This window comes from Peromyscus maniculatus, chromosome 8, assembly GCF_049852395.1.
Source record: "Peromyscus maniculatus bairdii isolate BWxNUB_F1_BW_parent chromosome 8, HU_Pman_BW_mat_3.1, whole genome shotgun sequence".
In the NCBI taxonomy this organism is placed as follows: domain Eukaryota; kingdom Metazoa; phylum Chordata; class Mammalia; order Rodentia; family Cricetidae; genus Peromyscus; species Peromyscus maniculatus.
The window spans coordinates 72,274,474-72,289,806 of NC_134859.1; the positions used below are offsets into that span (position 1 = coordinate 72,274,474).

A 15,333-nucleotide genomic window follows, 5' to 3' on the forward strand; every position below is an offset into this window, starting at 1 on the left:
GAGTTTTTGTTGGGGGAATGCATGACACAAGTTGTTTCATTTGTGTTTTTAGACAGGGTCCTGCTGTGTAGGGCAGGCTGTGCTCAACTCCTGGCACACTTCCAACTGTTGGGTACAGGCCTCTCTTCCCCCGCATCTCATATGTGTATGGTGTGGATGTATGTACGCATGTGTGTGTGTGTGTGTGTGTGTCCAGGTGCCCATGTAGTCAAGGAGGTGGAGGCCTAAAGTTGATGTCAGGACTCATCCACCAACATTTTTGCACATTATTAATTGAGGCAGGATCAAACCTAGCGCTCAGTTCTGGCTAGTCTCAGTAGTCAGCACCCTCTGGGGATCTCCTCTTCCCCTATGAAGCTGAAATTACAGATAGCCACGTGAGTTTTGGGGAATCCAGACTCAGGCCCTTATCCTTCTGCAGCACGTGCTCTAAGTGCCAAGCAAAAAGCCTCCGACCCCCGCCTACTTTTTTTTTTTTCCAGTGCCCTTTTGCTTATTTTGAGTTTCTGTTACTGGTCTCACATACATGTGTGGTTATGTTTATGTTTTCTTACTCTGAGGCTATTTCATGCAGTGTCTTTTGTGACGAGTAGTCACTAGTATGCTGGTAGTGTTTATTTTTCTTTTGGTACTGTTTATATTCTGTGTATTTTTCTATTTTATAGTTTTAAGGTACTTTTAAAAAAAGGATACTTTGGAATTATTTGTGTTTTTATATATATGTTGATTTACATGTAATTTAACTTGATCTTATTGTAGTTTCTCTTGTGATTTTATAGTTTTTATTATGAATGGTCATTGTACAGCTCAACAGTAGTGTATCTGTTAGATATGGGCAGGTTTTCTGTTATCTCCATCACAGAAAGAATTTTTAGAAGTTAATTTAAGAGAAGGAAAGTGAAGACCTAAGCCCTGAAAATCCTCACTCAGAATTCATAACTCTTTATTTAGTTCTGTTTATCATGTATGTGTATCTGTCTGTCTGTCTGTCTTTGTGTGTATAATATTGCTGACTTTCTTCAGATAGGATCTTCCACTATGTATAGTTTGGGATTGTCTCAAGCTGTTGTTCCTGCCGCCTCTATCTTATGAGTGGCTGGGATCACAGGCATGCTTCACGATACCCGGGGAAGCTTCTACTGACCTTCAACAATAGACCATATTTTCTTTTTTGCATGCCCCACTATTTGATTTTTTAATGATGGATATTATGTGTAAGGGAACAACAGAGACGGTGATATTTTCTGTAAAGGTGCTGGGACTGTGAAGATTGAAGGACACACATTATTACTGTTGAGTGTAAAGTTTCCTTTTGTTTCCTTTAAGGGGAAACTGTCTCTGCCTCTGATATGCACAGTGCATATAGAACATTCAACAGATTATTTGCTTAGAAACAACAGAAAGTCTACCCAAGGATAGAGGTGTTCTCAACAGGCAGTGAATAATAATAGCAATAGTGTAATAGAAGTGATTATAGTCTTTAGATATCTTCTGCATCAGCAAATGGAAGTTTTCTGCATTTCAAGACTCCTTTGGTGCAGGATGTGTCTTACATAGTAAATCTTACGATTTCTCCACCAGTTTTTAGCATGTGTTAATCAGATATACCTGCTAAAACTTCTAAAAAAACTATGTGAATTATCTAGTAATAAGGATGATGTTTTACTGAACTAATCATTAAGTGTGGGATTGGTTATTCTACAAGAAATAGTCAACTATAAGTCAATATTTGGGATGTATTGTAGGAATTTCACTTTAGAGTATTACAATCATAGCTTAATTATACAGTCTGTATGTTCTAAATTATTTCCTTAATTATTTGTAGTTTTTTCTCTAAAATTACTGTTTATAGAGATTGTAACTAAATATTAATATATTGAGTCATTTAGAAATGACATTTGCTAAATGGCAAATGTCTCAGATTTTGTTGGGTGTGCTGAGAAATTCTGCAGTCTTTTTAAGTAATAGATTACATAAAGCCATTTATATTTAATTTAATATCATTGAACATTCTCTTTAGTAAGTAGCCAACTGGTTAATATTATCCAGTCTTAATGTCGTCTGTTTAATTTCAGAATATGAAAATGAAACTGTTCAGAGTCCATTACAGCTTTAGAATTTGTCACTTTGTTTATATGGAAGATTTCACTGTTTTTATTCTCAGACTTTTGGAGTCAGATATTTCTACCCTATGTACTAGAAATGTTTTATTTTCAAAGTATGATTTTAATTATTTATGATTCAATTAATAGAATTTCTCACTCACTCATTGTTTCCATTCTGGTTTTTCCCTCTAATTTTAGGATCCTCGTCGTAGTCTTGCAGGAGAAAATCGCTGCCTTTGATAGCTGTACTTTCACAAAAAAATTTTTTGTCACAAGTATGTACCAAATCATTTTACTTCCTGTCATGTGCGTTTGTGTCTCTGTTGCTGACTGGATGGATGCTGTCAGCAGTGGGTTTCAGCTGTGGTCTCTGCCCGTTATTCTCATGGGTGCCATCACTTAGTAGCTTCTAACCTTAGGAAGGGATTTTACCATGCCAGTGCGCTTTGCTCTGATTTTTGTCCACAGCGTGAGTTTTCCTTATGCACTCAAATTGAGTGCCTCTCACTCTTCCCTGTAGCCTTTTCATGGAACTGTTGTCAAATGAGTTAGCATGTCATGGACTTAGAGGAGTGATTGGATGGCGCTCTAGGAAGGATTTTAAATGCAGAGGAGTAGTTCACCTGCGTCCCTGCCTTTTTCCCATGACTTTCACTGTTGTCAGGAGCTCAGCACTTAGCCCGCCCAGAATCTAGTTCCAGCCAGTGTTGAAACCCAAATTCAGTGCAAGGTTTGTAGAGAGGCCGAGGATGGGGATAGGAAGGGAAGTGAGGGGTGAGTTAATTAATTCTAAGGAGCTGGAATGCGCAGTCTTGGCATGCTGAGTTGTAGAGGGCAGAGACAATCTGGAAATGACAGCAGGGGTCCCTTAGCTGTTCAGAAATGCTCGTCAATCTGGACACACACAGGACTTTTGTTTTTTAAATTGTTTACTATTATATATTATATTATGTAATATAATATATATATATGATGTGCATTGGTGTTTTGACTGTGTGTGTATGCCTGTGTAAGACTGTCAAGTCCCCTGGAACTGTAGTTACACACAGTTGTGAGCCACTATGTAGGTCCTCTGGAAGAGCAATCAGTGCTCTTATCTGCTAAGCTATCTTTCCAGACATGACACAGAAGTTTTTTAATTTTATTTTCCTGTAGCCCAGTAAAATAATATTTTTTCCCCTACTTGTTCTCTTTCCCCCCCCCAAAGAGACTGATATGTATATTTTACAGAAATAGCTTAATGGGCCTCCATTTTGAAATGAACTAGAATTACAATATGGACTTAGATGTTTACTGAGTAGGTAGTAGTAGATGTAGATATTATTTCTCTCCTATAAGGGCAAGTTCTTTGTTACAGCTGTGCTATATATTACAGATGATTATGTGCATCCTATACTACACACCATACTATATAATATGATAATTCAGTACTGTGCATGTTTCACATTTTGTGGATCATGAAGAACTGAAAGACTAGCCCATCTCCCATGCCTTTAATCCTTTTCTCTGAGTTATTCACCCATTATGCTTAGGCAGCAGGAGCATGTGAGTTTCTGTGTGGTGCAGATGAGTTAGTTAGAACACAGTGGGATCTCAGTCACATCCACGGGTCAGCTATCCTGAGGATTTGCCATTCCATTTCAGCTGTTGTTTTTATTTATTTTTGTTGTTTTTCAGTTTTCTTTGCTATTTGATACTGATTACTGATAAGGGTGTGAGGTCCTCTACAGTGTTAAGTGTCTGTTGTGACCCCATTTAACTAACCATATTCCTTGGTAGTTACTTTATCAATTTAGGAGCTCAGAACATTAGAATGTGGTAGTGGAGACTAACATGGTTGGTTGTCTCTTAAAGGTTTATTCTTCCTTAAAAAATACATGTGTAGGTGCACTCAGATGCAAGAAGAGGTCTCTGTTCCCTGGAACTGGAGTTACAGGCACTTAGGAGCCACCTGGCATGGGTTGTGGGAACCAAAGCTGCTTCCTCATAAGGAACAGTAAATGGTGAACCATCTCTCCAGTCCCCCAATGTGGTGTTTTTTGTTTTTGTTCTTTTTTTCCCTCTGTTTTTTTTTTTTTTTTTTTTTTTTTTTTTCGAGACAGGGTTTCTGTGCAGCCCTGGCTGTAATGGAACTCACTGTGTCCAGGATGGCCTAAGTCACAGAGATCTGCCTGGCTCTGCCTCCAAGTTTTGGGATTAAAAATATATGTTACTGCTGCCTGGCTCCCCCCATTGTTTTTTATTTATTTATTTATTTTTATTTCTTTTTGTTTGTGGATGCACAAGCTAGGGCACATGTCTGTTTGTCAGAGAACAGCTTCCATGAGTTTCTTCTCTCCTTCTGCCTTTCTGTGAGCTTTAGAGGTCCTAACCAGGATCTTAGGGTTGTGTTCCATGCACTTCATTATGGAGCCATCTTAGTGGTCCCATTATTTGTTGGCAGGAGTTTATTTAAATGCAAATTATGTTTTGAAATTTGAGTATTAAAGAAATTTTTTTGTCAGTAGTTGTTATTTTTCTCATTATTAGTAAATGGCAGGATAGGAAATATTAAAAGTGAATAACAAGCAGTTAACAACTGGGTTAATGTTTGAGATGTATCATTTTGACATTATTATCTAATCGCTAATAGCTTAAATATCTATTTATACTAGTCTAAAATATTTTTATTCTTTGAGATTTTTTTGGTAGGATAGGATTTTTCTGTGTAGCTTTGTGCCTTTCCTGGAAGTCACTTTGTAGTCCAGGCTGGCCTCGAACTCACAGGGATCCGCCTGCCTCTGCCTCCCTAGTGCTGGGATTAAAGATGTGCACCACCATGGCCTGGCTCTTTGAGAATTTTATACAATGTATTTTGAACATAATATACACTCCTTTCCCCTATTCCTCATAAGTCTATCCCTACCTCCCCACCTATCTCTGCCTCCCCACCTCTCAACCCCCCCCCTCAACCTCCCCACCTATCCCCCACCTACCTGACTTTCTGTCTTCTTCCTTTGTTTTTTTTTTTTTTAAAGAATTTGTATCTGGGTGTGTTTTATTGATAGTTCTAGCAACACATACAAAAATAAATTAATGAGATTTGTGTATTAATCTTACTGTTGGTGGCTTGTTGGAATTGCATTGGCATTAAGATTAAAATTTCATTAATTATAAAAGATTCAAATGATTAGCCTGAGTTAGTTATCAACAGTTTGGATGCACCGATGAAGTGGGAGTTAGTGACCTGCCCTTTGGACTTGAGAGCAGTTTCTTTGTATCATATTCACATTGTTAACTCCCCTCTCCTGCCCCATCTCGTCCTCCCCTGCCGCCTTTTCCCTTCTGTCTTGTCCTGGCTGCTTCTTTTCAGCAGTCTTTCGCACTCTGTAGCCCATGATGGTATTAAAGTTGCTGTCCTTCTGCCTCGCCTCAGAGTGCTAGGGTAACATTACAGGGTCTCCCCTCCCCCCCAGTGTGCCTGTCTCTGTGGGACATTGTTACTGTATCTTCCTAAATATTTGCCCTTGAGTGTCCTCCAGTATTAGTGTCTCTCGTGCTGTGTGAATTGTTCACGAGAGGAGGAAAGTTCTGCGAGTGTCACCGGGGTTCTGCCTTGTGAAGTGGCATCCAGCCGATAGCTAAGGCATTGTTGTGTGTTCTGTCCCGAGGGGATTCTCACACACTCTCTCAGAGCATCGGTGCAGCGGCTCTTAAGCCTGGGGATGCCTCTGTTAGTAGAGATTGCAGAAGACCCCACATCAAATGGTGTGTATTAATTCATACCTGACAGCTATGCAGAAGGATGAGCCTGGAGGATGGTGTGGGCAGCTTAGTGAGAAACTTTAAAATCAAAAGTGAAGAAAGGGGCTGTTGATGTATATATTAGGGCACTTGTTTAGTGTGTGAGGCCCTGGGGCCATACCCAGTATTGAAAACCAAGTAAAATATCCAAACCAAACCAAACCAATCAGCCAACCAACAAAAGACCCCATCAGGTGTTTAGAAAACAACGATAAAAACTGTGATTTCTTGCTTCCTACTGTGTATAAGGATTTTTGTAGTTTTTCACTGCAGTGCTGTGGAGCGTCATTAATAAATGCATCCTTGTCCTAGTGATGGGTCTATTTCATACTTCACTAGGGAGTGTTGTGTTCAGTACTGGTTATTTAAATTGTGAACTCGAGGGATTGAGTTTGTGCCAGTGATTTGAAGTTGGAAAGATTGATGATACACATCAAGAATCCGAATCCTTGAATTACAGCTTTACTCAAGTAATCTCAGTCATGATTCCAGGTCTAGTGGCTTCCACTTGCAATCCTAGCACTTTGGGTGCTGAAACAAGATGGCTGCTGTGAATTTGACGCCTGGGCTACATAGTGTTCCAGGACAGCCTTGGCTGTAGATTGAGACTCTCAAACAAAGGAAACATAACAAAACTTAAAACACCACCCCTACTAATAAAGAACATTTCAAACCAAATTTGGTGTGACGCAGTTCTTAGTCAAGTGGCAATAGTGCTACTCCATTGTGTTAGTAAAGATGATTTTTCTCTATTTTCTGCACCATCCTTCTGCTAATTCCTTTAGCTATATTCAGAGTTGGTTCGGATCTCAGCATTTTTCTGTGTTTGGATTTTGACTGATACAGAGGTTGGCTGAGGAGTTGGGAGACTAGCATACTATGATGTCTCTTGTGGCAGCTCATTTGCCTGTAGCATGTGTCTTGTCTCTGTTTATTCACACCCAGTGGGGCTGGTCATTTGTTAGCTAGAGTTTCATGCAGCTCAGGATGACAGTGAATTCCGTATCCACATGCTTCCATCTCTGGACTGCTAAGATTGTAACCCTCGCATGCCTGCTTTTTCTGCACTGCTGCTTGAGTCTATAGTTTGGCATGGGCTAAGCAAGCTCTTTACCAACTCAGCTGCAACCCCAGCCTGGTACCCAGTGCTGAAAGAAGTAGGATCATGCCCAGTGTAGAATCACAAGATCTCCACTTAATGAGGATGTCGTTTTGATCATGTAGACATTTAACTTCTGAAGTAGAATGGGAAGCTCTTGCATAATGCATTCTTAGCTGAAGGCCTTGTTATGTGTGAATACAATGAAAGTATTGTAAAATGAGTCGAGTCTGCTGTGCCCATCAGAGCAGGCATCATAGGGATTTGTGCCAAAGAGTGGATGGAGCAGGTAAAGGGAGCTGATAGAGAACTGTTAACAGAGCGCATCCAACAGGACGAGAAAGGAGACACCTTTGTGTTCGGATGTACAGAAAAGTCGGTCTTGAGCAGCTGTCCAGTGTGGAAATTCAAAACCCAGGTATGAGTAGGCAAACAAAAGACAAAGACTGATAGATGTCATTAGCAGTCATTTTAAGGACCCTTTGAAGTTGAAAGGCAGATATGGAGTCTCCAGAGAGACCCGGTGTCTGATAAACAGGCTGTGTGTGTGCATCTGCCTGTGTTTTAAGTTTGAGAAGGAAAGTTATTTGGTGCAGTCCTAATGTTATTAGTGTTAGAATGTCTGTTCTTTGTTTATGTTAATGATGAGCAACAACACATGGAACACATGGAAATGAGTTTAAAGTAGCTTTAAAATGCAAAGTTAAAATTTTGGGTAAGAACAGCTTTGCTTGCTTTTTTTTTTTTCCTTTTCCTTTTGGGAAAGCAATGCCTTGGTGTTTATCCAGGCTGGCTTGGACCCACCACTCCCACATGTTTGTAATATACAGCAGAAAGGGTTGGAGGTTGTATCATTTAGGTCAGTTTGTATGTTAAATTTACCTCCATGGCTTTGGGTTTGTCACAAGGTAAAGAGGGCTGCTCTGCTGTCTCCTGGCCCTGGGCAGAAAAGTATGTACATGTGCAGTGAACCAAACTGTGACTTTTCTGTTTCCTGCACATGATTCCCACTATTGATTTTTTTGTATAGCATTGTGCTGAAATTCATGTTTCATATATGCAAAATGAACAAAAATAATTGCAAATTTCTTCAAAGCTTGTCAAACCTTAAAAGGCTATTAATCAGTTGCATGATGTTTAAGTAACCCCTCAAATTGCTATGTAAAGTTTGTGTGCACATTTCTGGGTTGTGTCCGATTTTCTTCCTCTCCCCTAACATGTGGTCTTTTTGAGCGGTGTCTAGCAGAACTTAAAGATGGTGTTCAGCCCGGTTTGTAGCCTTCACTATTCCTCCACCTCCCGACCCTTGCATTGCCTTCCTGCCCGATTCTCTCCCTCCCTCCCTCCTTCCCTCTGTCCATCTTTCCCCTTTTCCCTCTCTTCTTTTGTTTAGACTGCGTTTTATGTATCTCAGGCTGACTTTGAAATACTTATCCTCCTGCCTCTGTGTCCGAAGAATGGATTATAGACATGCATCACCACACATAGTGTTCATGTTTTATTTCTTCATTATGTAATGATCCTAAATTTTATGGTTATTAGACATGTATCTCTTAATTGGTTAACAAATACTACTTTATATATTCTTCTTGAATGTATGGGTGATGCTTACATGAAACTGAGTACACATTCTAGTTTTTATGTGGATGTATTTTCGGTTCTTTTGGGTATGAACATTTGGTTGTATGTTTTTGTAATTATACATTTTTTCTTTTAATTTTTTTTTTTTTTTTTTTTTTTTTTTGAGACAGGATTTTTCTGTGTAGCTTTGGAGCCGCTCCTGGAATTCAGTCTGTAAATCAGGCTGGCTTTAAACTTATTTAAACCCACTTGCCTCTGGCTCCCGAGTGCTGGGATTAAAGGCGTGCACCACCACTGCCTGGCTATATATATTTTCTTGATGGCCAGTGATACTGATTACTTTTCCTGCCAGTGTATATCTAAGTTCATTTTTAAGTGGAAAATATCTCAATATTGAGTTGTCAAAATTTTCTAAAATAGGTCACTTTTCTCTCATGGGTTACAAAAATTCCTCCATTCTGCTAGTTGTCTTTTTACTTTTTAAAAACAGTGTGTCATAAGCCGGGCGGTGGTGGCGCACGCCTTTAATCCCAGCACTCGGGAGGCAGAGCCAGGCGGATCTCTGTGAGTTCGAGGCCAACCTGGGCTACCAAGTGAGTTCCAGGAAAGGCGCAAAGCTACACAGAGAAACCCTGTCTCGAAAAACCAAAAAAAAAAAAAAAAAAAAAAAAAAACAGTGTGTCATGAGTGTTTTGCCTATACCTGTGTATCTTTCACATGTGTACCTCCTGCACACAGATGCCAGAGCTGGGCTTCGAATCTCTGGAACTAGAGTTTAAAGGTGGTCGTGAGCTGCCACGTGAATACTGAGTACCGGACCCAGGTCCTCTGCAAGAACACCAAATGCTCTTGACCACCAAGCCATCTCTCCAGCTCTTCTTTTTGTTTTGATGGTGTCCTTTTTAAAAAACATTTTTTAAATCAGACCTATGTATTATCAGTGTAAGAAACTGTTTTACCAAATCTGAGGCCTTGAATAGCCCCTCGTGTACTTTTTTGGGTGTTTTGTTTTTCAAGACCAGGTTTCTCTGTGTAGCTCTGGCTGTCCTAGTACTCACTCAGTAGACCATCTGCCTTGAACTCACAGATTCACTGCCTTTGCCTCCTGAATGTTGGGTTAAAGATCTGTACTACCATTCTGTGCTACAACTTGGCTCCATGTTATACTTTTAAATTATCCATTCTGAAAGAACTAAAAAAATTTTAGGGTCGCTATTTTTATGTGTATGAGGGTTTTGCCTGGTGCCTTTGAGGTTCAGAAGAGGGCTGTAGATCCCCTGTAACTGGAGTTACAGAGGGGTGAGAGCTGCCATGTGGATACATGGTATGGAGCCCTGGTCTTGTGCAAGAACAACAAATGCTCTTAACTGCTGAGCCAACTCTCTAACCCTGAAGAACGTTTTGTATGTGGTGTGAAGCCAGAGTCCAGCATCATGTGGCATCTTTCACCATTGACTTACCTGGGTACCTTTGTTAAAGATCAGCTGACTGAGGTCAGCGTGATGTGTGTGTAGTGGTGTTGTTCACCTTTACCCTATCACGGTGTGGGAGACCAGCTCCCACTTTTCCCCAGTGTACTCTTGAGGAGGAAGGGATAAGAGATTTAGATGGAAATGTAGATTGCAGAGAGTCAGATAGAAACATAGGATAGCCTTGGGAGGGCCTGGATCCTTAGCCACCGGCTCTTTCTGTCTCTCCTAAAGGGCTTTTTATTAGGAATACCAAGGGGTGGAGCAAAGACCTCCCCTTAGCACAGCCAAGTGCAAACCTTTCCAGTCACCTAGTAACCACGCACGCACATGGCCAAAGCAATCCTCTAATGCAGCCTGCTGGTTGAGCAAGCTCAGATCTCACTAGGAAACCTTTGTGGGCCTCCCCATCATGGCTCATGGGAGATAGAGGCAGGCAGATCTTAAGAGTTTTAGGCCAATCTGATCTTTATAGCTACAGGGTGAGAATAGTGAAGTCTTATTTACCTAAATGTGTTCAAGTTATGTCTTTGTTAAGAACAACTTTCTGGCCTGATGGCAGGCAAAACTTTATAACTTTCTTGTGCCTTTCAAATTCTATCCTCATACAAGAAGCTAGGCTAACCTGGCCTTGAACTCCCTGCAGGCCTGCTACTCCAGCCTCCCCAGTTCTCAGAAACTGTGTGAGCCACCGCAGATTTTCTGCCGTGGTAGAGGAGTTGATGTGGGGCTTTTGGATTCTATCTTCATTTATATTGGAAAGCCTGAGTTTTCTTAAGGCTCAGTTGCCTCTGCTTACTTTGTTAAATGGCTTGTAAACATCTTTGAATTCTTCTTAATATTACAGATGTTCAGGTCTTCCACCCTCTATACCACTTGGCTAGTTTTTAGAGTTTACCGGAGGTCAAAGTTAATCATTAGAGGAGTCACACTTATACTGTTGTGCTGGTGTTTTGTGGCCGATACCAGCTGTAGAATATAGTTTTGGTGATGGGGTGAGCAGAAAACAATTTGCTTACACTCCGCTATCCTGTAATTCCTGAGGTCCACTTGAGTTCCTAAGGACACAGAACCAGTAGGTACTTTGTCTTCCTTTGCTTGAAATCACAGGTGTAAAGAAAATATGTAAGAGCATCTAATAGAGTGGAAGTAGTTTCGAGAACTAATTTGAAGTTAGATTGTTTAGATTTTGCATTAAATTTTTTTTTTTGAGACAGTAGTTCTGTCTGGTCTCAAGGCCATTCTTTAGTCTTGCCATGTCCTGTAAGTCTTGATGTTCCTGCCTCCACCTCCCTATTTGGCCTTTGATGCTAATTCTGGAGGTTAGCTACCTCAAATGTGAGGTAATGCATACTGCAGAGTAGAGAATTGTGTGTTGTCTTTTTACAGTCTTCAGGATGCCCTCCCTCACTCATGTATGCCAGCATAATATGCCTTCAGCAATGATACCAGCAACACCACCGTTCCCTAGAGATTCAATAGTAAGGAGACGGGTACAATCCTTAACATCTTGTACACCTAACCAAGAGTATAGAAAGTGATAAATAATAAATACATCGTAGTACCATTTATTGCTTTTAATAGCTGGCACTGGAACCAAGTAGAATGAAATGGAATGTTAATATAAGTACATAGCATTATCTAGTTTTCCAGAATCTTTCTGCTGAGGTATCCTTTGAAGGTTCTTTATGCTCATTGGCCATGTTATTTTGTACTTCTTTTTCCTTCGTTGTGCGAGCATAATTTTCTTACTGATATGTTTGTATGTGGTTTTAATTGATCAACTTCCTGCACCTACTGTATGCTTTCTGTCCTCTCCAGAAAGTCTTTTTAAATTTATGAACTTCAAATTTAGAACTTTAAGTCATTCCCTTCTATCTTCATCTTGTTCTACAGGAATGACAGTATAAATGCGTAGTTAGTAAAAATTGGTTACCAGGTAGGTATTCCTGCATCAGTGGCATCAGGGAGGTAAACAGAGAAGTGAAAATATATAGGTCACTTAAGTATTCAGATAATGAATACTGGGCTGGGCATGGTGGCACATGCCTTTCTTGGGTCCCAGCACACAGGAGGGAGAGGCAGTCAGATGAGTTCTAAGCCAACGTGGTTTACACAGTGAGTTCCAAGATAGCCCTGAGTACATAGAAAGACCCTGTCTCAAAACAAAACAAAACAATGAATACTATTATTTGAATTTCATGAGGTTTTAAAAAAATTAAGCACTTGAATTTTGTATTTTTCTTTAGTCAAGAAGTGATGCATTAATAAAAAAAGTTATTATAAAATTTCTTAATGATGCTCTTTGGAACTTGCAGGTTGTTATCCTTGTCCTGGGCCAAACATGAATCCCATTGCTCTTGGGAGCCGCTGGCTTGCTTATGCAGAAAACAAGGTAAGGCCTGGCCCAGACTTGGGTTACTTTAATGGGGCAGGTGTGGAAGGACTTTTTACACTTTGTATTGATGCTCTGTTGGTGAATACCACTAGTGAATGTTTTTATTTTGTTTGGTTTTGCTTGTATATTCACTAATCTGACTCTGAGCGGTACGTAGCTGGGACTGGTGATACATACCTCTCTTTCTAGCACTTGGGAGCCAGTGGTAGCAGGATTACCTCAAGATCTGGGCTAACCTGCGGTGCCCTGGCCAGTCGTATATGGTGGGCCCTTACTGCAATCGGAAAACTTATATTTTTTCTTTGTTTTTCTGACAGGGTGTCTTAAGCTCAGGCTGTACTTGATGTCCTTATCCTCTTGCATCCACCCAAATGCTAGGACTAGCAGCGTATGTCATTATACGATAGCTATCCCTAAACAAAGGCTTTGTAGATTCTCGCTGTTCTAGCCCGGCTTCTGCGAAGTGCTCTCACCCAGAGATTGTTCAGTATTGCAGTAAAGCACTGAAGTTCCCCTGTCACACCAATGCTATCTAAAAGACAGCAATTTCCAGGAATAATCTTGAAGACTGTCTTCTTGCATAGATTGGAATCATGGGGCATGGTTCAATTTTATTGGCCTTATATCATCAGCAACTAGATACTATTGTGCAGCCATTTGTTGTAATGATTAAAGCATACCCAAGCCTTGTTGGGTATATAATATATATTCTTAACTTGGTTGCCATAGTATGTAAAAGTTGCAGTATCTGCTTTTATATCTCAATGTTTTATTTATGTACAGTCCAGTGTAAAACATAAATTTTGATAATATGCAAGAAGGTATAAATTCTTTTTATGCCATTTAAGACTTCTGCCTGTAAATATAGAATAAAATATAAAAAGTACTTTGAGGCTTTGAGGGTTAGCATTTTTGTTTCATTCTTGTTGGTTACATGGTTATTGTGTCTTGAGAATATTATGAAATAGTACAAAATAGTTCTTGACAACATCAGGATGTGGTACTTAAAGTAAGTACTTGGTGAAGCCACAGAATTCGTAAATCAACTGTCCTCTGGAATGCACAGAATCAAGAATGAGCTGACGAAAATCATTTTTCTAGATGAAGTCTTTAATTCCTTTTCCAAAAGCCTGTCTAAAACAATTAAGATATTTTGCATGTCATTGAGTGCTCTATTTATACTTCTTCTTGTCTGGTCTCTTCATTTTCCCGTAAAAATAGCTCTTTTCAAATTATTCTTTTCAAACAATGCAAGAGCCGCACAGTTAAATGGGGTGACATAATGGTGTCTCCTAATGTTTATATCTGTAATGCATTTCTCTTGAGTGCTGGAGACATCCACGAAGAAAGTGTGTAAACCATCCCTTGGCACTTGCCAATATATTCCCACATGTGGAAAACTGCACGTTTGGAGAGTTGGAGGTTTAATTAGTTACCTGTTTTTGAGAAGAAGCCACTCCCTTGAGAGTTGCATTTTGATATCTGTCTCTGCAGCTACACATGTGAATAATATTTCCTGTCACATGTAAGTACCAAGCAGGCTGTGCATCTGCTATCATGTGCAGAAAGAGTTCTAAATAGTACTTAGCAAAGTTGGATTAAATTTTGAAGAACATTTTCAGACAATGTGCTTGATTGTGTGTGTGTGGGTGGGTGGGGGGGGCTGATGTCAGTCAGTTGTCATCTTCCGTTGCTTTTTGTTTGTCTCATTTTAGGAGAAAGTGTTTCTCATTGAAACTGGAGGTAGGCTGGTGGCCGGCATGTTTTACTGGTACTCATGTCTTGACTCCTCAAAGTACTGTTTCACAGGAGCATGTGTGGCCCTGCTGGCCTTTCTTTGTGGGCCCTAAAGATCCTAATTCAGATTTGTAGGGCAAATTAATGGTTGCATGGCTAGTCCTCTTCCCCACAGAACCATCTTTCCCGCTCCCCCTCCTTGTATGTATTAAAGATTTTATTTATTTATCTCTCTGTCTCTGTGCGTGCGTGCGTGTGTGTGTGTGTGTGTGTGTGTGTGTTGTGTGTGTGTGTGTGTGTGTATGTATGCGCACACACATGTTCATGAGTGCAGGTGCCTGAGGAGTACAGAGCTGTTGGATCCTCCCAGAGCTGAGGTACAAGAGGTTGGGAGTCACTCAATGTGGCTGCTGGAACAGAACCCAGGTCTTTTGCAAGAGCAGTGTGTGCCCTCTCTCCAGTCTCCTTCTGTTCAACTGCCACTGCTGCCCCAAACCGCAGGGGCACAGTCACCTGTCTTCATGGGCTAGTTCTTAAGTTCTTTCTTCACATTTTTTATTGGTGTGTGTATGGATTTTGTGTTTGTGTGCACACATGTACACAAGCATGTATGGAGGTCAGAGAACAACCTGGGAGAGTTATTTCTCTCCCTTTACCGTGTGGGTTCTGGGTATTCAACTGAGGCTTAGTGGCAAATCCCTTCATCTGCTGAGCCATTTCATATTTATTTTTATTTGTTGATCATCTTTCCCTATTGTTCTTCCTCTGTTTTGATTAGACTTTCCTTTAATGTGTAATTGTGTACACTTTTGTATACATTCATATTTTATGTGCCAGTGTACTCAATATAGGCATGTAGTTATTTATATTTCCCTTTTATGAAAGGTAAGATAATATATTTGCTTCTTACTGATAATTTTGCTCAAGATTATTTCCCAGACATTAGTCCATTTGTATGCTGTTTTTGTTATCAAAAATTGATGCAAATATAGTTTTTTCTATGCTGTGTTTCTGGGCATATTTTCATGTACAAATCCTGACTCAGTTGTAGTTAAATTGAAGTGGTTAAGAGTATTGGTTATATTTCCATTTGTCTTTGAATATTTTTAGTCTAATTTAATATGAAAACCTTTATTTTTTATATAACTTTAACACTTTTAT

At 39.9% G+C, this 15,333-nt stretch overlaps 1 protein-coding gene across 9 annotated transcripts in view; it reads left to right on the plus strand.

Annotated features, from left to right (window-relative positions):
* Bcas3 (BCAS3 microtubule associated cell migration factor) overlaps window positions 1-15,333 on the plus strand; it is a 502,165-nt gene that overhangs the window by 106,998 nt on the left and 379,834 nt on the right. For all 9 annotated transcript variants that reach the window (XM_016001738.3, XM_042282536.2, XM_006983187.4 and 6 more), the window contains exons 9-10: window positions 2,304-2,380; window positions 12,356-12,432. In XM_016001738.3, the coding sequence (XP_015857224.1) occupies window positions 2,304-2,380; window positions 12,356-12,432 (154 nt within the window). The remainder of the gene's footprint in view (window positions 1-2,303; window positions 2,381-12,355; window positions 12,433-15,333) is intronic.